Source organism: Bacillus rossius, chromosome 12, assembly GCF_032445375.1.
Source record: "Bacillus rossius redtenbacheri isolate Brsri chromosome 12, Brsri_v3, whole genome shotgun sequence".
Lineage (NCBI taxonomy): Eukaryota > Metazoa > Arthropoda > Insecta > Phasmatodea > Bacillidae > Bacillus > Bacillus rossius.
In genome coordinates, this window is record NC_086339.1 from 50,658,112 (window position 1) to 50,677,115 (window position 19,004).

The 19,004-nt window shown below is 38.8% G+C and overlaps 1 protein-coding gene across 2 annotated transcripts in view; it reads left to right on the forward strand.

Moving 5' to 3' along the window:
- Window positions 1-19,004, forward strand: part of LOC134537931 (NAD(P) transhydrogenase, mitochondrial-like) — a 183,244-nt gene that overhangs the window by 121,388 nt on the left and 42,852 nt on the right. For both annotated transcript variants that reach the window (XM_063378907.1, XM_063378908.1), the window contains exon 15: window positions 5,423-5,574. In XM_063378907.1, coding sequence (XP_063234977.1) covers window positions 5,423-5,574 — 152 coding nt within the window. The remainder of the gene's footprint in view (window positions 1-5,422; window positions 5,575-19,004) is intronic.

Consider the following 19,004-nt stretch of genomic DNA (forward strand, 5'->3'; position numbering starts at 1 on the left):
TCGAGAAAAATGGGATTCGAACCATCACTAGTTTTACTGTATATGTATTTTTATAGCAATTTGTGTACTTTCATATTGTGATATGTTTTGCAGTTCTGTAAACAGAGTACCTAACCCAAATGGTTGTTGAAATAGTTTGCTGTCAGTTATAAGATGACCCCTGATTTTTTGTGTGGTATTTCAATGAAAAACTCTCCTTATTTTCAGGTGAATATGGTATATTGCAATTTTACAATGTCATAAGCATATTTAACTACTCAACAATAAATATAAATTGACAAGCATTTGTGTGTGTTAAAAATGAGTTACTGCCATAAAGTAAAAATGAGTTTCTACTAGGCCTGTGTGGTTCCTCAATATTTCACTTCCGGTTTCGGATCTGGGTTTTTTTTTTTTTTTTTTTTTTACAGTTCTGTTACCTCTTGTAGTAATATGTTTTTCATGTGGGAAAGTTAAACAAACACATTCTTTCAATGTTACCAACGTCTCGCTCTGTAAGAATAGGGTCAAGATTATTAGCCCAGGAGTTTTAGGTTAATATTTAAAGAAAGTTCGAAAAAAATAAGGTAAATCTGAAAATTTGGTCATTGATACTAAACACCTTGCTGAACAACATACTGAAATTCCTCTAGTTTCCCATGTCGGCGTCATAATTTTTTTCGTGCAATAATGTCTAAGTCCCCCTAAATGACACAAGGACGCAAATGTACATCCGAAAACTATTTGCATCAACTGACATCCATGGGGATCGATTCAAATTAACCACTGGACAACATTAATGTTATATATAAGCAGACACAGTAACAAAATATACATAAAGAAAAATATTATAGATCGAACTTTGACAATTCTCCGAAAATAATGGAATTTATGAAAATAACTATCCATAGGTTAAAAAGTACCGCAAATAACAAAAAATAAGTTGTACAAAATAAATTCCTTAAGATTTGAGCTTTTCAACGGTGTATCTCACACTTCTCTGTGACAAACGGTTACCGAGATACGGTGGCTCAAGTACCAGCGTGCGCCATCAGATATGACTCGGACGGAAGGCGGAATGACACTTTCACCCGTCAATATTCTGCTTTTGGTGCTTCTAACGAGCCATTGCTCTAGTAAGATATAAACAGCTTTGTTATTCTGTGTAAGTAATTTTACATATGATTTAATTATTTACTACATTTATGATATTAAAATTATGCTCCTGCTTCTCAAAACACATCTCGTATGATGTTATACTCTGTGTAGTCATTTTTAATTCAGGTTTTTCTTTGTAATGTCATGCACTATAACAAATTCTTTATTGGCATCATAAGAAATCTCAAATAACAAGAAATAATAACCCAGAAACATAATTTTTTTTCACATACCTCAGCTAACTACATATGATCTGGGTCGTCATTGATGTCTTCAGCTACATTCCAACAACTTCTACCTCTACAGCGTGTGCAAATCATAGAGCACGGAAGGCCAGCAATGCGGCTGGAGCACTTTGATCCACACTCAGATCTACATGCACATGAGATGAGATGTAGAAGTTCATCGGGAACTAGTGGAAAGTCACTGGTAATTGGAAGAAGTGTTTGTTGAACCTCACGTCAGCCCCAGTTGGTTGGTGTTAAAGTATTACCCAGCCAATCCTGGACCTATAATGCAGGGACAAAATATGATCAGTCGTTAAGGATTGCCAATAAAATTTGCTGTACACACAGATCCTTATAACGTGAGTTGTCGTACCTGCAAGTAAGTCCTGCGCGAGTGTTGTAAGGTTGCGGACATTGTTGGAGGAAGGTTCGCCAGCTCGAAGGTAGCAATCACAGCTTTTCGGGCCACAGTTTGAGCATACAGATGTCCACGAAGTTCATTCAGGGTGGAGAATTTCTCTGTATGTACATGTGGATAATGAATTCCTGCCAGCAGCAGTGATTTCTTCTGCAGTAGCAGATGTGTTGCTAAATATGGAAGCAATGTTCTGGAGATGTGGATTTTGTTTCAAAAGCTTTCAAGCAATCTTCTTACCTTTACGGAAAATGGCGGAAATGGTGTCACAGCGAGTGACTGCATGAGCAAACAATAAACAATTCTTGCAGTCTCCGAGTTGTTTTTGAATTTCACAAATGTTGAACAATTTTGCTGTTCAAGTATTATTTCCAGGGCTGTGAACACTGATGCTAGTGTTTTCTTTAGCTCTTACAATCAGCATAACGATGATATCAGTATCATTTGCTATGACGACGACAACTGGTGTTTCACAGACGTCGTTTCCCATGGCAGTTTCCACAATCAGTGTGTCTGCGTCTGCCGGTGCCTGAAGAACAGTGAGTCCTGCTTGTTCAGAGCTCTTCGAGAGCATTTTGATGAGTTGTGATTTGTTGTGTGTGTTATTGAGGAAATGCTTTTGTGAAGTAGTGACAGCTGTATTCTTATCGAATTCAAAGTTTCTTGAGCACCTACGTGATGCATGGCTTTTCCTTTCTTCTCCTTTGGTTGTAAAACTTTCTCCATATCCATCGAAAACAACAATGGCTCTGGACGAATAATGTTTCACGACATACTGTAGGTAAGATTGAACGACTTCACCATATGTTAGTGGGTGGTCCCAGACAAATTCATGTAGAAGAAAATCACCATCAACGATTATTGTGGCTACTTCATTTATTCTGTCTATGCACTTGTGGGAAGTTAAGATCTGCAGCAGCGAAGACATTGATACCTCATCAGTCATCAAACAAAGAGGGTGGCCTTGGTGCAAGTTCGTACATCAGATACTCCATGAAATCACCACCTTGGTGGTGGATGGCCCATCCAATGCGCATAAACAACTGTTGGGGACAGACAGGAACAATTTAATTCTGTGGTATGGTAATACTTCGGCTCATAGCTGCTAACGGATTCACTCTACTCTTTCTTGACAACTTGACATTGCCGAAGTTCTTACCTAACATACTCTTCATAGCTGCAACAGACACAGAACAGTCACAGTTGATGTCATCCCCAACAACACCAGAGTCAATGGAATGGAGACAGCCAATTTCGCACCACGGAGAATGTGTGTCCAGCCATAAGCGAAATGCTAATGCTTGGAAGCTTTTGAAACAAAATCCACATCTCCAGAACATTGCTTCCATATTTAGCAACACATCTGCTACTGCAGAAGAAATCACTGCTGCTGGCAGGAATTCATTATCCACATGTACACACAGAGAAATTCTCCACCCTGAATGAACTTCGTGGACATCTGTATGCTCAAACTTTGGCCCGAAAAGCTGTGACTGCTACCTTCGAGCTGGCGAACCTTCCTCCAACAAGGTCCGCAGCCTTACAACACTCGCGCAGGACTTACTTGCAGGTATGACAGTTCACGTTATAAGGATCTGTGTGTACAGCAAATTTTATTGGCAATCCTTAACAACTGATCATATTTTGTCCCTGCATTATAGGTCCAGGATTGGCTGGGTAATACTTTAACACCAACCAACTGGGGCTGGCGTGAGGTTCAACAAACACTTCTTCCGATTACCAGTGACTTTCCACTAGTTCCCGATGAACTTCTACATCTCATCTCATGTGCATGTAGATCTGAGTGTGGATCAAAGTGCTCCTGCCGCATTGCTGGCCTTCCGTGCTCTATGATTTGCACACACTGTAGAGGTAGAAGTTGTTGGAATGTAGCTGAAGACATCAATGACGACCCAGATCATATGTAGTTAGCTGAGGTATGTGAAAAAAAATTATGTTTCTGTGTTATTATTTCTTGTTATTTGAGATTTCTTATGATGCCAATAAAGAATTTGTTATAGTGCATGACATTACAAAGAAAAACCTGAATTAAAAATGACTACACAGAGTATAACATCATACGAGATGTTTTTTGAGAGGCAGGAGCATAATTTTAATATCATAAATGTAGTAAATAATTAAATCATATGTAAAATTACTTACACAGAATAACAAAGCTGTTTATATCTTACTAGAGCAATGGCTCGTTAGAAGCACCAAAAGCAGAATATTGACGGGTGAAAGTGTCATCCCGCCTTCCGTCCGAGTCATATCTGATGGCGCACGCTGGTACTTGAGCCACCGTATCTCGGTAACCGTTTGTCACAGAGAAGTGTGAGATACACCGTTGAAAAGCTCAAATCTTAAGGAATTTATTTTGTACAACTTATTTTTTGTTATTTGCGATACTTTTTAACCTATGGATAGTTATTTTCATAAATTCCATTATTTTCGGAGAATTGTCAAAGTTCGATCTATAATATTTTTCTTTCAGTATATTTTGTTACTGTGTCTGCTTAAATACATATAACATTAATGTGGTCCAGTGGTTAATTTGAATCGATCCCCATGGATGTCAGTGTATGCAAATAGTTTTCGGGTGTACATTTGCGTCCTTGTGTCTCTTAGGGGGTTTAGACATTATTGCACGAAAAAAATTATGACGCCGACATGGGAAACTAGAGGAATTTCAGTATGTTGTTCAGCAAGGTGTTTAGTATCAATGACCAAATTTTCAGATTTACCTTATTTTTTTCGAGGTAACAACCTTAAATTCCTGGGCTATATGTGGTGTATTGCGATAAAATCAAACTGACACCTCAGATTGTGTCATTACAACACACAACACCCAAATGCAAGTCAATGCACTATTTATCTATTTAGCACCGAAATGTTACTAAAAACATGAAATGAATGAGCATCTTGATAACATTTTAAACACAAAAAATTTTTTTTCCATCGTAAATTTATTGAATGTAATTATTTAGCATGTCTTTTATAGCAAACTGTATAAACTTAATGTGCTTTTTCACGAATGTACCTAAACATCATGGAATACCATCCTTAATGTAAAACCGAACTGAACCGACCAATAAAAACCAGAACTGCACAGTCCTGGTTACTAATAACAGGTGCAAAATCAAATATTGTATAAAAATTTTCAATCTATTTAGTACATACATTTTGGTAAAAATTGAAAATATTAAATTTTTGTGTTTGAGTTAAGTTTTGATTAAAATGCAGTTCAATTGAATGTTATTAGTTACTTTTTGGTGTTACATGGTGTATTGGCATGCTTGTCAGTGTTATTTTGGGTCATTGCTGTTCAGAAGCTACCTAATGAAATAAGTGTTTTGTAGGAGGGAATTATGCAATCTTAAGTGTTTGAAGCTAATGTTTTTTTTGAAAATTGGAGTGGGCTTGGAATTTTTTAAATTTATTTTGGTAGATCTAATTTTCATGAGAGAGAGGGAGAGAGACATACACACGTGCGCGCACGAGCGAGATATTTAGATATGGTAGTTAAAGTTTTGAAACCACCGCTTTTGTCGGATTGCAGAATATTAGCTCTGCTATAAAGCTGTATAGACGTATGCACAGAACCTAAGTGAGAACGCGAGCTACCTGCGGGTGTGTTTGACAGCTGCGGACATGCCCGTCGTGATCACGGTGCTGAACAGCTACTCGGGCTGGGCCCTGTGTGCGGAGGGCTTCATGCTGAACAACTCCATCATGACCATAGTGGGCGCCCTCATTGGCTCATCGGGTGCAATTCTCTCCTACATCATGTGCAAGGTCAGTGACAGGGCTCATCTTCTGTTTCATTACATTTACATACTTGCCAACTTGTACGGAAAATCATGTTATTGTACGATTGTACGGCCATATCGGTTATTTTACTGGTTTTCCGACATTTTTACCTTATTAAAATACTTTTTGAAAGATATTGGTATCGTATCAGCGACGGAATATCAAGGTCAAATAAAATACATCCGTGTCAATTGTTTCTTCATTGGTTGCTACAAGCCAATCATCGCGTAGTTTATGTTGTGTTTATCTTTTGGGCTCTGGCTTTGTATTTTTTAGCAGTCTTTGAGTATTTTAGCGCGGAAGGAAGTGTTGTGGTTTGAATACGGTTATATAATTATTTTTTTATTTAGCCTGCATTAAACGAAATGCGTAGTGCTACGTAAATAATTATTAAGAAATGCGTGTATTGTAATTGCGTTTGTGCCATCAGTACGATTGTATTGTTTACAATATGAGCGGAAAAACCAAGCAATACTCGCAGGCATTTAGAGACGTGTATATGCAAGAGTTTCCGTATATTATCAAGTCTGATAAAGGTAATACGTATGCCTTCTGTAAGGTTTGTCGTTGCGATGTAAACATTGCACACGGCGGAAAAAACGACATTAGAAATCATGGCAAAACCACCAAACACAACAATAACCTGAATAGTTGCGAAGAAAATACGAAAATTCAGAATTATTTTGTGAAAACTGAAAGCGTGGACAATGCCGTCATTAGAAGTGAGTGTTTGTTCTCGCATTTCATTGTGGAACATAACCTGCCGCTTAGTGTGGCCGACCACGCCGTGCCTTTATTTAGGAAAATGTTTCCTTCATCCGACGTCGCGAAGAAATATAGCTGTGGCAGAACAAAAACATCTGCTATTGTTAAAGAAATGTCTGCAAATGCTACAGAGGATATTGTGACGCATTTACAAAATGCTACAGAGGATATTGTGACACATTTGCAAAATGCCCCTTTTTGTTTGTCAACCGATGGGAGTAATGATTCCGATTCCAAACTGTATCCAGTGGTGGTTACGTTTTTTGACGAAAATGTGCAAAAAATGATCTTGTGCATTCTTTCGTTACCTAATTTACAAGGCGATGCAACAGGTCGTAATATCGGCAGTTTGATGTTGGCAGAATTGGAAGGTCTTAAAGTGCCTATAAAAAACATCATTTTCTGCAGACAATGCTGCAGTTATGCTTGGACATAAAAATGGTGTGGCAGCTGTTTTAAAAAATGCTCAGGAGGGACTTATTGTGATGGGATGTTTGTGCCATTTGATTAATTTGGCTGCAGAAAAGGGGTCAAGTTGCTTGCCAGTAAAAATTGACAAAATTTTAATAGACATTTATTATTATCATCTTGAGAAAAGCAGCAAATGAAAAGAAAGTCTGTCAGAATTTCAAAATCTGCACAATAAAGATGCTAAGAAGATTTTGAAACATGTTTGTACCAGGTGGCTGTCATTGGGTAGAAGTCTGACTAGATTTGTAGATCAGTGGGAACCTTTTTTGAGTTTCTTCAAGAAAGAAGTCAGTCATCAGAAACCACAGTGTTCGTCACTGACATTTTACAGGATTCCGAAAGAGAGTAACAAATCTGGAGAGAGGGTAGGCATGATTCAGAAACCATCAGGTTCTTCACTCTTGCCCAAAGAGAACTTCACATCAGTAGGTAAGTCAGATGTTCTTTCACCATCGTGTTCTTCCTCACCTTCAAGCATGACAACCAAGCCGTCTGGAACAAAAGAATCTTTTAATTTTGAAAGAAAACAGTCAAGTAAAAGAAAAGCAGATGGTGATCCTAAGGTCTCTTACAAGAAAATGGCTGGTGCAGTCTTGTCAGTAAGTGATTCTGACCTTATTTTGAAAAGTAAAAGGCCAAATTTAAGTCGTGAAGAAAAGCTGTTTTAATTTCTCTCAATGCCACTGAATAGAGCTTTCTGCTTGTTTTTGTTGCATGTGATACCCACATTTGAAAAAGTAAACATAATGCTCCAGGCATCAGAACCGCAAATTCACATTTTGCGACACATGCTCTGTGACTTGTTGAAAGAGATATTATCTAAGTTTGTTAAGCCTGCTGCTATCAAGAATGTGGATATTCTTGAAGTTAGCTATCATGCTGTTGAAAATCAGAGGCAAGACTCTGATATGGTTATTGGCTTTCAGACTTCACAAACTGTAAGTGAATTAAAAGCATCTGACAAAAAAGTGTTTTATGAATCTGTGAAAAAGTATTTGATCACTGCATGTGACTATATTGTTAACAAGTTTCCTCTGAAGAACGAAGTTTTGATGAAAGCAAGTGCTGCCAACATTGAGGGCATTGAAAATGTCAGTTTCTCTGATGTTGAGTACTTCCTGAAATTGTTTCCTGTAATGTTACCACTTAAAGACAATGAAACAAGGAGCATGGCCATGGATGAACTTCACAAACAGTTCATTTCCCTTCAGCTGGAAGATCTTTCTTGTTTAACACAGAGTGCCAATATTGTGGCAAAATGGGTCAGTGTCTCAAATATGAAAAGCATAACTGGGGAACCGAAATTTGATAGACTATATAGAGTAATGTTTTCCATACTCACAATCCCTCACAGTAATGCAGAGTGCGATAGGGTGTTTAGTTTGGTCAAGAAAAACTGGACCCAGTTCAGATCCCAGTTGTCAAATAACTCTCTTGAAAGCATTTCTGTAATTAAATCCAGACAAGTGGGTTTTTGCTATGATCAGAAGTTTTCTGATAAATTTCTTCAAAAAGCTAAGAAAGCAACTGCAGCATCACTGAAGCATTTTCCTTAAGAAAAAAAAAGCTAGTTCGAAAGTGTTGTAAATAAGTTTGTAGGCCTATATTTAATTACATACCAAGATGAGAACATTAATTGAGTGCAGCTGATGATGGGTGCAATATTGTGTAAACTTCTATATCAGATGTGTGTGAAATATGAAATTCACAATATTACAATGCAGGTTTTAGGTAATTTAATAGCTGTATGTACTTTTTTGTTAGATAGTATAAAATATACAGTATTTGGTTATTTGTTATGTTTAATCGTGGAGTAACCAAATTGCTGTGTTTGGTTTACGCTATAATTAATCATTTTAAAATTTCTACTGGATTGGGAATTTCAAAAGTTGGCAAGTATGCATTTATAAGTTAAGTGAATTTGCAACAAACTGTGATTACAATGGGTTTTAATTAGGGATGGTCGAATGAATCCTCATTTCTTCGATTTCGATTCCACATTATCCATCTATTTCAGGCTCAATTTCGATTCTAATTCGCAATCATTATTTTTGAGTGGAATTATGGGAATTCACACAGAAGGGTAACCTAAAGAATACAATTTAAAAAAAGTCTAAATTTACGTACTGTACTGCAACATGTTTGTTTTGACAGTTTAATTATTTATTATTATTTACGATTTATTTTATTTTTGTTTGCTCTATGTATAATATCATTTATTTTCAGAAACGGCAATATTTGGTTATGTATGTCTATGGAAAAGTGATTCTTTGGATTTTTACCGGACTATTTGAACGAGGTATTGTTGATACCCCTCTAAGGACTAATGGACTTGAAAACTGTAAACGGTAAAATTAACGCCGTAATTTTATTATGTAAATTATTAATTTTAATATTTATGTATTTGAATTTTAAGTGAAATTTTGTTATCCGCGCAATTGTTGCGTTCGGAGTTTACGTTTTCGGTAAGAAATTATGTGACTGAAACGGTCCTTTTGGCCAATCACGGGCCACCATTTAAAAGTGAGTCTTACTGGTTATTTTGAGGAAACTAGTAAGAAAGAGAGTTCTACAATGGCCAGCTGAATGAGCGGCAACTTCGTGACGTCGGCGAATTTAAATCCTGAAAATTAGCTATCTAGCATCAGGCATCCCGGATAGTGGATGATAATTATGAACCATTAGGGAGTTCAGAACATTTAAATAGGATTTATCTAAAAAGATAAATATCATAGGAGTGATTAACGTGAGTAATAAAAGTGCCCAGATTTTTTGTGCCCTAATCTTATGCACGAATCACGAAACTCCCGTTTTTACGTCACATCGTCGCCGAAACTTATTATAAACATTGATTTCATGAATTAAATTGACTTTATAGAGGATTTAAATAATACTTGGACATAAATTTTACGAATTTACACATTAATTAACAGACTCAGTGGTCCTATAGATGAGAGGCTCTGAGCTCTGCCGATGATTTTGAACCTATCTAGCCGAGGTAAATTGATTTAAGTTCCCTAAAAAAAAAACATTAATTAAAAACTGTGTAGTGTCAACGAACCCGAATTAAGACTTTTGAAAATATTTAAATGTGCGCAACATAACTCCTGGTAATTGAACTTTTATTGAATTACTATGATGTCACCGTTAAGTTAGGTTGTTGTTTTGGATATGAATAATAATTAAATATATTAATAAGATTGAAATCTTTTAAATCGTTTTTACATTGGAAATAAAATAATTCTATATTTAATATTCACAGTGTTGTGTTGTGTTATTTGTAAGTCCACCTACTCCAGTGTGTATTTATGTATGTTCCATATCAATCAAATAACACCTAACTGTGACTTACCTTATGTCAACATTACCAGTGAAGAGTCACACAATTTAAGAAATCTAATTTATTACACAGTTTTATTCAGCCCAACGTTTAAGTGTGTGTGTGGAGCCTACTAAGCAGCACGAAAGTAGCTCTACATATTTAATTGGCTACCCTAGCGGGGCCTAAACAACTAAGAAGGTTCCCGCACATATTTATTTGGAGCCCATACGGTGGGGCCGATTTTGAGGTTAAGGGACACCTCAACAATTTTTTTGTGTAAATTCTGTACCATCCGAGTACTGTGTGCAAGTGCACTATTTGTGTAACGCATTATTTTTTTCAATTACTTCCTTGCACACCACTATGGCCGACGAACAAAACAAATACTTTCTTAGAGAAAGATCACGAAGTGTAGGGGAGGAGTTTGCTACTGCACAAACCTCAAGCAGTGAGTCGAATCCTTCATCATCTGCAGGGAATTCGCCTGTAGTCACCTGTGAGGAAAGGTTAGGGCGGCTCACATCTCCCCTAATCATGGAGCAGGAAAACATAAATGACACTGTCCTACACACAATTGCACCCCAGGATAGCACTCCTACTCCACCACCAGTGACACTAGAGTCACTGATGCAGATCTTGCTGCAGACAAATGCTCAGATGAAGCAGAACGACTCTAAATTGGAAAAAAACAACACCGTTCTCACTGAAAAACTAGAGCAAAACAACACTGCTCTCACTGAAAAACTAGAGCAAAATAACATCAATCTCACGGCTGAGTTGAGGGCTGGATTGGAACAGACCAATGCTGCCATGGAACAGAACAATGCCAGCCTAAGGAATCTCGAGCACAGCATCGAGGTTAGACTCTTGCAACAACATGAGGAGATTCAGCAGATAGCCGAACAGGTCTCCCAATACAACAGCAGGGTAGATGGGTTGGAATCCCACGTCACGTCCCTGAGGAACATGATGGCCAACGAGCATCGAGGACAGGCCAACGCCAGGGAAGAGGTGCGTGAGCACATCCAGCACCTGGAGAGTAGGCTTGGTGACATCGAGGTGGCCACAGCTACGCTGAGGGACAGGTTTGAAAATCTATCTGTCCAACCGAGCCCTACAGCTGCATCAGCTGGTAGTATAGGCCAGGCCCAGGCAAGCGAGTGCCATGGACCTACTGTTCCAACACTGCCCACCACAAGCAAGCAACAGGGCGGCACCGAGTGCTACACTGAGCACCTGCCCCAGGAACCGTCACGTGTCACCCCCATCACTCATCGGCCAAGTAGCAGGACGTTTGTAAACACGTCGAGTATGGACCCTGCTACTCTGATCCACCACCCGGCCAAGCATTGGGCAGAGGCCATGCCCACGTTTTCAGGAAGGGTTACCGAGAACCCTATACGGTTCTTGAAGCGCTTTGAGGAATATGCGGCCACGTTCAATCTCAGCGAGGCTGAGGTACTAAAATGCCTCAACAGTGCGTTGAAAGGGCAGGCTTTCTACTGGTGGGAAATGCTGAGTGCAACCACCAGTAGCTACAATCACTTCCAGGCCATGTTCCGCCAGCAGTATTGGAGTCTGCGCATTCAGAGCAATCTGCGTGCCCAGCTCCATACTGAGAGGTATGACCCCAGGAAGGGCACAACGCTGGAAGCCCACCTCTCAACAATGTTTGAGAAAACTAGATACCTCGACTTGCCCATGACGGACGAGGAGTTCGTAGCGGCAATACTCACTCAGTTGCCGCTGCGCTACCAAAAGCAGTTGTCCGGCCTGACGTACCGAGACGTCACAGAGTTCAGAGAGAGGCTCCTGAACTACGATAAGCTGGAGAAAATGGACAGGACGCCAGCACCCAAGGAGGACCACGAGAGGGTACCCCAGCAGAACCGCCAGCCACCCCTGAATAACTATTGGCAAAACAGGGACAACAAGCCAAGGGACAACCGTCAGGCAGCTGTCCACACTATGACGTGGCAACCCAAGGGCAGAGAGCAAAGCTCGTATGGCCGTTACACTACGAGCCAACGCAAAGGCCCCTACAACAAGAGGAAGACCTGGTGGTCAAATACGAGGAACTATCATAGCGACGAAGAGATGTACCAGCGCAAGAGGAAGGACGACCGCAACGACAACCGCCGCCGCTCCTACTCGCCTGAAGTACGGCCTCCCAGGGAGTCCCGTGACCGACGCCCAAGATCCTCGTCTGAAGACGAGAGAGAGTACGCGAGGAAGTACCGCAAGATGGAAGAACCTCGATACCAGGGCCGGCACGAAGAAACCCGAATGCCACCTCACCATTATTCCCCCCAGACAACAGAGAATCATGGCGGCAATGCCCAGAATAGCCAGTTCTCTGGAAACAAACGCTACCAGAACGCGACATTTCCACCACCATTCCAGGCGCAGCATCCAGGACATCAAGCTGCATACTACCAGAGAGGGGAAGTGAACCCGGTAGCAGCCGAGTTCAAGGCTGCAGTGTCCAGCGTCGCAGGACCAAGTAATTGGAACCACAAAGAACAACAACAACGTGTTCCAGGTGGACGTGCCAACCAGGGCACGTTAAACTAGAACGGGTTTCAGTTGGATCGCCCCGAACAGAAACCCACTATTCAGGCTCAGGGGTACAAAACGACAAAACTCCAATTTACGGCTGCATCAGCTACGATAAATTTATATGCACTGTTATGCTAAGAGAAAGTGAAAGGGACTTTCTCTATAATGAAAATGATGAAAATAGGGTTCATCAAGTTTGTACATCATTCCAACAGCACCATTGGAATTATTATCAGTTGATTTATTTGGCCCCCTACCACAGTCAAAGGGAGGTGTTAAGTATGTTTTTGTGATGCAAGATGTTTTCACAAAATTCACCAAATTATATGCAATTGTGAACCCAACTGCAAAAGCAGTTATGCAAAAATTAAAAACTTTCGTTGAAGAAATTGGTTTACCTAAAGTGGTATTGTCAGACAGAGGTACCCAGTTTACCAGTGATTTGTGGCAAACAGGAGTCAGGAAATTAGGTGCAATACCTACAACCATCAGTGTACGGCATCCACAAAGTAACCCTGTGGAAAGACTCATGAAGTCAATAGGGAGTCTTTTACGTACGCTATGCCATAACTCGCAGCAATCATGGCGAGATAAGTTGCCATATGTAGAGTGCGTTATTAACCATACTGTACATGGTTCTATTGGAGTTACCCCTGGAGAAGCCATGAGCCTGAATAGATCGGTGGCGATCAACCCGAAATATTTACCCCGATGTGAACACACCCCTAATGAAGAGGAAAAACTACCTACAGGAGAAGAGGTAGAAGCTCTAGTGAAGAGGAAGTTGACAGCAGAAGCTGACATCAGACGCAAGAGGAAACCAGCATCAAAATTAGCAAAATTTAAAATTGGAGACCAGGTACTGAAGAAAACAACTCCGGTAAGCAAGGCCTGGGAACATGTAACCAAGAAATTGTTTTTGTTATTTGAAGGTCCTTATGTCATCACAGACATAGTACAAGAGAATTGCTATGCACTAGCAGAGCCAGCAACAGGCCGACCAGTAGGCCGTTATAATATAACGCAGTTAAGGGAATACAAGAGCCCTACTACTATGTAAGCAGTACCGACCTAAGCTGCGAATGCCTCGTGATGGTACAAGGTGTAGTACCATAAACAGCTGAGAGCAGTCTAAGTGTAAGTTTCAGACCAAGGATCTGAACTGTACAGAGGAGTAAGTGTATGTCACTGTGATTATGTGATCTAGTACGCCATGTGAGGCGTAGTGCAGCCACTGTAATTTGTAATGTTAAGCGGAGGTGTAATTCCCGCTTGTTTCTGTGTAAAGGTGAAGTAAAATGCCACCTATGCAGATATTTACCCTGTGGTTATGCGGAAGTGTAATTCCCGCTATATTGCTGTATTTGAGGTGAAGTGAAATGCCACCCATACAGATGTTATTGTAGCCTGTGAAGCTACCTGTGTACAATGTGTATTGTATTTATGTATCAGTTGGCTTGCACAATTCCTCGTATGAGTATGAACTCAAATGTCACTAAGACATATATATACAACATTAGACTAGCCTATACCTATGTGAAGCTGTATGTACTGTGTACTAACAAACGAGAAGAAATTAAGCTTATTTAGTGTCGATGTAACTAGGTGGTATGATACCCCATCCTGCTGTGTAGACATATATAAACACTGGCATGCAAAGCATCTCTAAAAGCACATAACCCTTTGCAACTACAAGCAGAGTAATATTATGCAGGTTACCTTGATTTAATGATGATGCTGAGTAATCCAATAGGCGTCGTTATGTTGATGATGAAAAATAGAAAATCACTAAATTTTCTAATATTTATAGAAGAACTCACTAAGATTTTAAAACTTCACTATTTTATTACCATTTCTGGGATGAATTTAGGGAAAATAATGATCTTTAGGATTGCATTCTACCCAGAATGCAGGTTAGAAAAGTATGCACTCATTTCGCATACAAATCCAATCAGATTTAGCTGAAATATTTAGTTTATTAAACTTTGGATGTCAAGGCATTGATATTTTATGAAATGAAAACACTGAAATTTGAAATCGATGATTTTTAAGAATTTATTGGGAGAAGCCCCTATACGAGAAAATTACGTCGTCTCAACACTATTCACTCGCATCACTGTCATAGTTGCTTGAATAGTATTCTTCGAATGATGTGAAGAATAGCGAAGAATGTGGATCTGAAAAACTCAGGATCTAAGCCCTTTGTCACGAGAAGTGAAGATACTCCGGCAAACAAGTGTCCACAAGCAACTTCGCCTAACAGAAGTTATAAAATTGAAGAAGCAAGAAAATTTTCTTAAAAAGAAATGAAAAAGATATTGAACATGTGATACCCTATGTTGAAAGCTATCCTGATACAGCATGTTTGTGAAACAGCTGATTTGTAAAAGGAACCTTAGCTACACTGAAGCCAGGAGCCTCAGTAGATTACAAGACTCATGTGTTACTGATAGTAACCAAGATGAGATGAAATGTGAACATTATTCAACCCAGCGAGACCGCTACGGGATGAAAACACAGTAATGGAAGATGAGAGGAGGAAGATAAAGCCTCTACAGCTGTTGAGCTGAGCACAGCAGACTGAAATTGAAAACGTTACTAAGTTGGTAATTGTGTAAACCAACGACTTCTCTGTATAGGAGAAGATAATGTAAACAATGTGTAAAAATGCTATGAAATTTTGATTGTATAACTTGTAAACATAATGAAAGGTTAATGGTATGTTATGTAAATGTTATTATATATATATATAGTTATATATAAATGTTATATTATATGATCAATTGCTAGTATGTACTATGTAAACATAACAATGAACTATTAATTGTCAGTATGTACATGATATGATATATATTCTTGGATGAAATGTTAACAAGTGTGACGAAATGCAAATGTAAATTGCAAGCTAAATATGCTATAGTTAAATGCAAATATTTTTAATAATGAAATGTAAACATGTAAGTTACAAACATTGAGTAATGAATATAAATTATGTTAGCTATCAATATGTTATAATGAAAAGCAAAACATGTGATGTTTGATATTCAATAATGATACGCTATAATGAAATGTTGTGGTGAAATGTATGAAATCTCATGAAATGAGAACACAAACAAGCAAATGCACTGTGATGCATACTAATCAAGTACGAACTAACAATGTGATATGTTAGTAGCAAGCAAAGTACTAATATTGAATTTAATGGATATTGATAACCAGGCATTGTTATGCAAGAATTGAGATTTAATAATTAATAGTATTTATTTATTTTTTTTTCTAACAATGATGTTAATAATGAGAATGTTATATGTTAAGCTAGGAATTTTAAGGTTAATTTAAGATATTTTTGTTTTAACGGTGACGTCATAGTGTTCCGCGGCAAGTACACAAGTTGTATTGCCTGCAGACACTTGTATTTGCAAGAGTACAAGTACGCACATAGTGATTAAGGTATCGATTAAGACCCGGACACCTATACTTAAGTCAGGTGCGAAGGTTACACCAGAGTGAGCTAGACGTAGTGCGGTTCGCAACGATTGTGTACCTAACAGTGATGGGAATAGACGAGTGCTTCCTTGTGGGAAGTGGTGACCTCGCCCCACGCAATCAGTACCGCAGACGCCACGACGCCGTCTCGCGCGTAGTCGTGAGGCAGGGCGGCTGGACGCCGCCACATCAGCAGTTGATGACGTCAGCTGCAGTGCCAGATGCCGTGCTGTCTGGTACAGCATCATCGCCCCACGCCAGACCCCGTCGACGCGTGGTGAACCAGGCCAGGTTTGTTGGTCGTTTTGAGGACAGGCGCCGTCTCGACGCCGCTGTCCGCTGCAGGAAGGAGGAGTCGCAGCAAGGATGCAGTCATCACCGCAGATGGACGTTGACCCATTGCCGTGACGTGACCTGGAGAACGTCCTATTGTTGACTCACGTGTACATTGCACCCCTTCGAATCCCTTTAGTGAATCATACTCACAGTAAGTAAGTCCTCCCGAGTCCTTCTCAACAGGAGCGGCTCAAGGCAGAAGCTGTCGGAGAGCAGCAGCAGTTCCAGCCTTCGAAGATTTTGCACTGCAAAATCCGTGAACTTCTTCGCGCAGGTCTGTTAGCAGCGACGACCCGATAAAAAGTGATTAAAAAGGCGCGATTTTCAGGCGCGCAACGGTAAAAAACGAATCGAGGAGAGGTAGTATCTCTCAAGTTGTTTTTTTTGTTTGTCGTTTGGTGCGCGCGTTGCTAGGCAACGAAGAGTGTTGTGTATTGTGCGACGGAGAAAGAGAAGTGCCAATCACATTGCACCGTTTTGAACAGGTCAAAGAGCACTGTTCAATGTAATTGACAAGGGCGGCAAAATCTGTACTGCAACATGTTTGTTTTGACAGTTTAATTATTTATTATTATTTACGATTTATTTTATTTTTGTTTGCTCTATGTATAATATCATTTATTTTCAGAAACGGCAATATTTGGTTATGTATGTCTATGGAAAAGTGATTCTTTGGATTTTTACCGGACTATTTGAACGAGGTATTGTTGATACCCCTCTAAGGACTAATGGACTTGAAAACTGTAAACGGTAAAATTAACGCCGTAATTTTATTATGTAAATTATTAATTTTAATATTTATGTATTTGAATTTTAAGTGAAATTTTGTTATCCGCGCAATTGTTGCGTTCGGAGTTTACGTTTTCGGTAAGAAATTATGTGACTGAAACGGTCCTTTTGGCCAATCACGGGCCACCATTTAAAAGTGAGTCTTACTGGTTATTTTGAGGAAACTAGTAAGAAAGAGAGTTCTACAATGGCCAGCTGAATGAGTGGCAACTTCGTGACGTCGGCGAATTTAAATCCTGAAAATTAGCTATCTAGCATCAGGCATCCCGGATAGTGGATGATAATTATGAACCATTAGGGAGTTCAGAACATTTAAATAGGATTTATCTAAAAAGATAAATATCATAGGAGTGATTAACGTGAGTAATAAAAGTGCCCAGATTTTTTGTGCCCTAATCTTATGCACGAATCACGAAACTCCCGTTTTTACGTCACATCGTCGCCGAAACTTATTATAAACATTGATTTCATGAATTAAATTGACTTTATAGAGGATTTAAATAATACTTGGACATAAATTTTACGAATTTACACATTAATTAACAGACTCAGTGGTCCTATAGATGAGAGGCTCTGAGCTCTGCCGATGATTTTGAACCTATCTAGCCGAGGTAAATTGATTTAAGTTCCCTAAAAAAAAAACATTAATTAAAAACTGTGTAGTGTCAACGAACCCGAATTAAGACTTTTGAAAATATTTAAATGTGCGCAACATAACTCCTGGTAATTGAACTTTTATTGAATTACTATGATGTCACCGTTAAGTTAGGTTGTTGTTTTGGATATGAATAATAATTAAATATATTAATAAGATTGAAATCTTTTAAATCGTTTTTACATTGGAAATAAAATAATTCTATATTTAATATTCACAGTGTTGTGTTGTGTTATTTGTAAGTCCACCTACTCCAGTGTGTATTTATGTATGTTCCATATCAATCAAATAACACCTAACTGTGACTTACCTTATGTCAACATTACCAGTGAAGAGTCACACAATTTAAGAAATCTAATTTATTACACAGTTTTATTCAGCCCAACGTTTAAGTGTGTGTGTGGAGCCTACTAAGCAGCACGAAAGTAGCTCTACATATTTAATTGGCTACCCTAGCGGGGCCTAAACAACTAAGAAGGTTCCCGCACAGTACATTTTCTGAAAATTTTACATTTGAAAAGCTTGCAAGTATTGCGAAATACATACAGTGTAAACTCTATAGAACGACACTTAACGGACTGAGAATTTTTCGCCGTTATAGTGAGTGGTCGTTAAATGGAGAGAAATAAAAGATATTTTAATATTCTATAATAATATGTATTTACTAATGTAGTACACATTTTACACATGAACATTAATATTCATACAAATAACAACACTTATTGCGTATAGTCTGTTATTTGTTCTTTATTTTTCCATATTGTAGACACGGTAGAACGGCTAAATCCAAAGCGTCTTCCAACATCGCTGATCTTTTCTCCCCCTTCTATTGAGTGTATTAATAAAACTTTTTCGTCAATACACAAAGATATTTGTTTACTTCCAATGTTTACAGTTAGAAAGTTTGTAAGCAACTGTGATAATGATGTGTAACTGTGACAAAAGTCTAGTGACCGAGGTAAACATGTACAAGTTCATCATACAAAAACAAAAGACAAAATTTCTTATAATCTGCGATATGTCAGTCGAAGT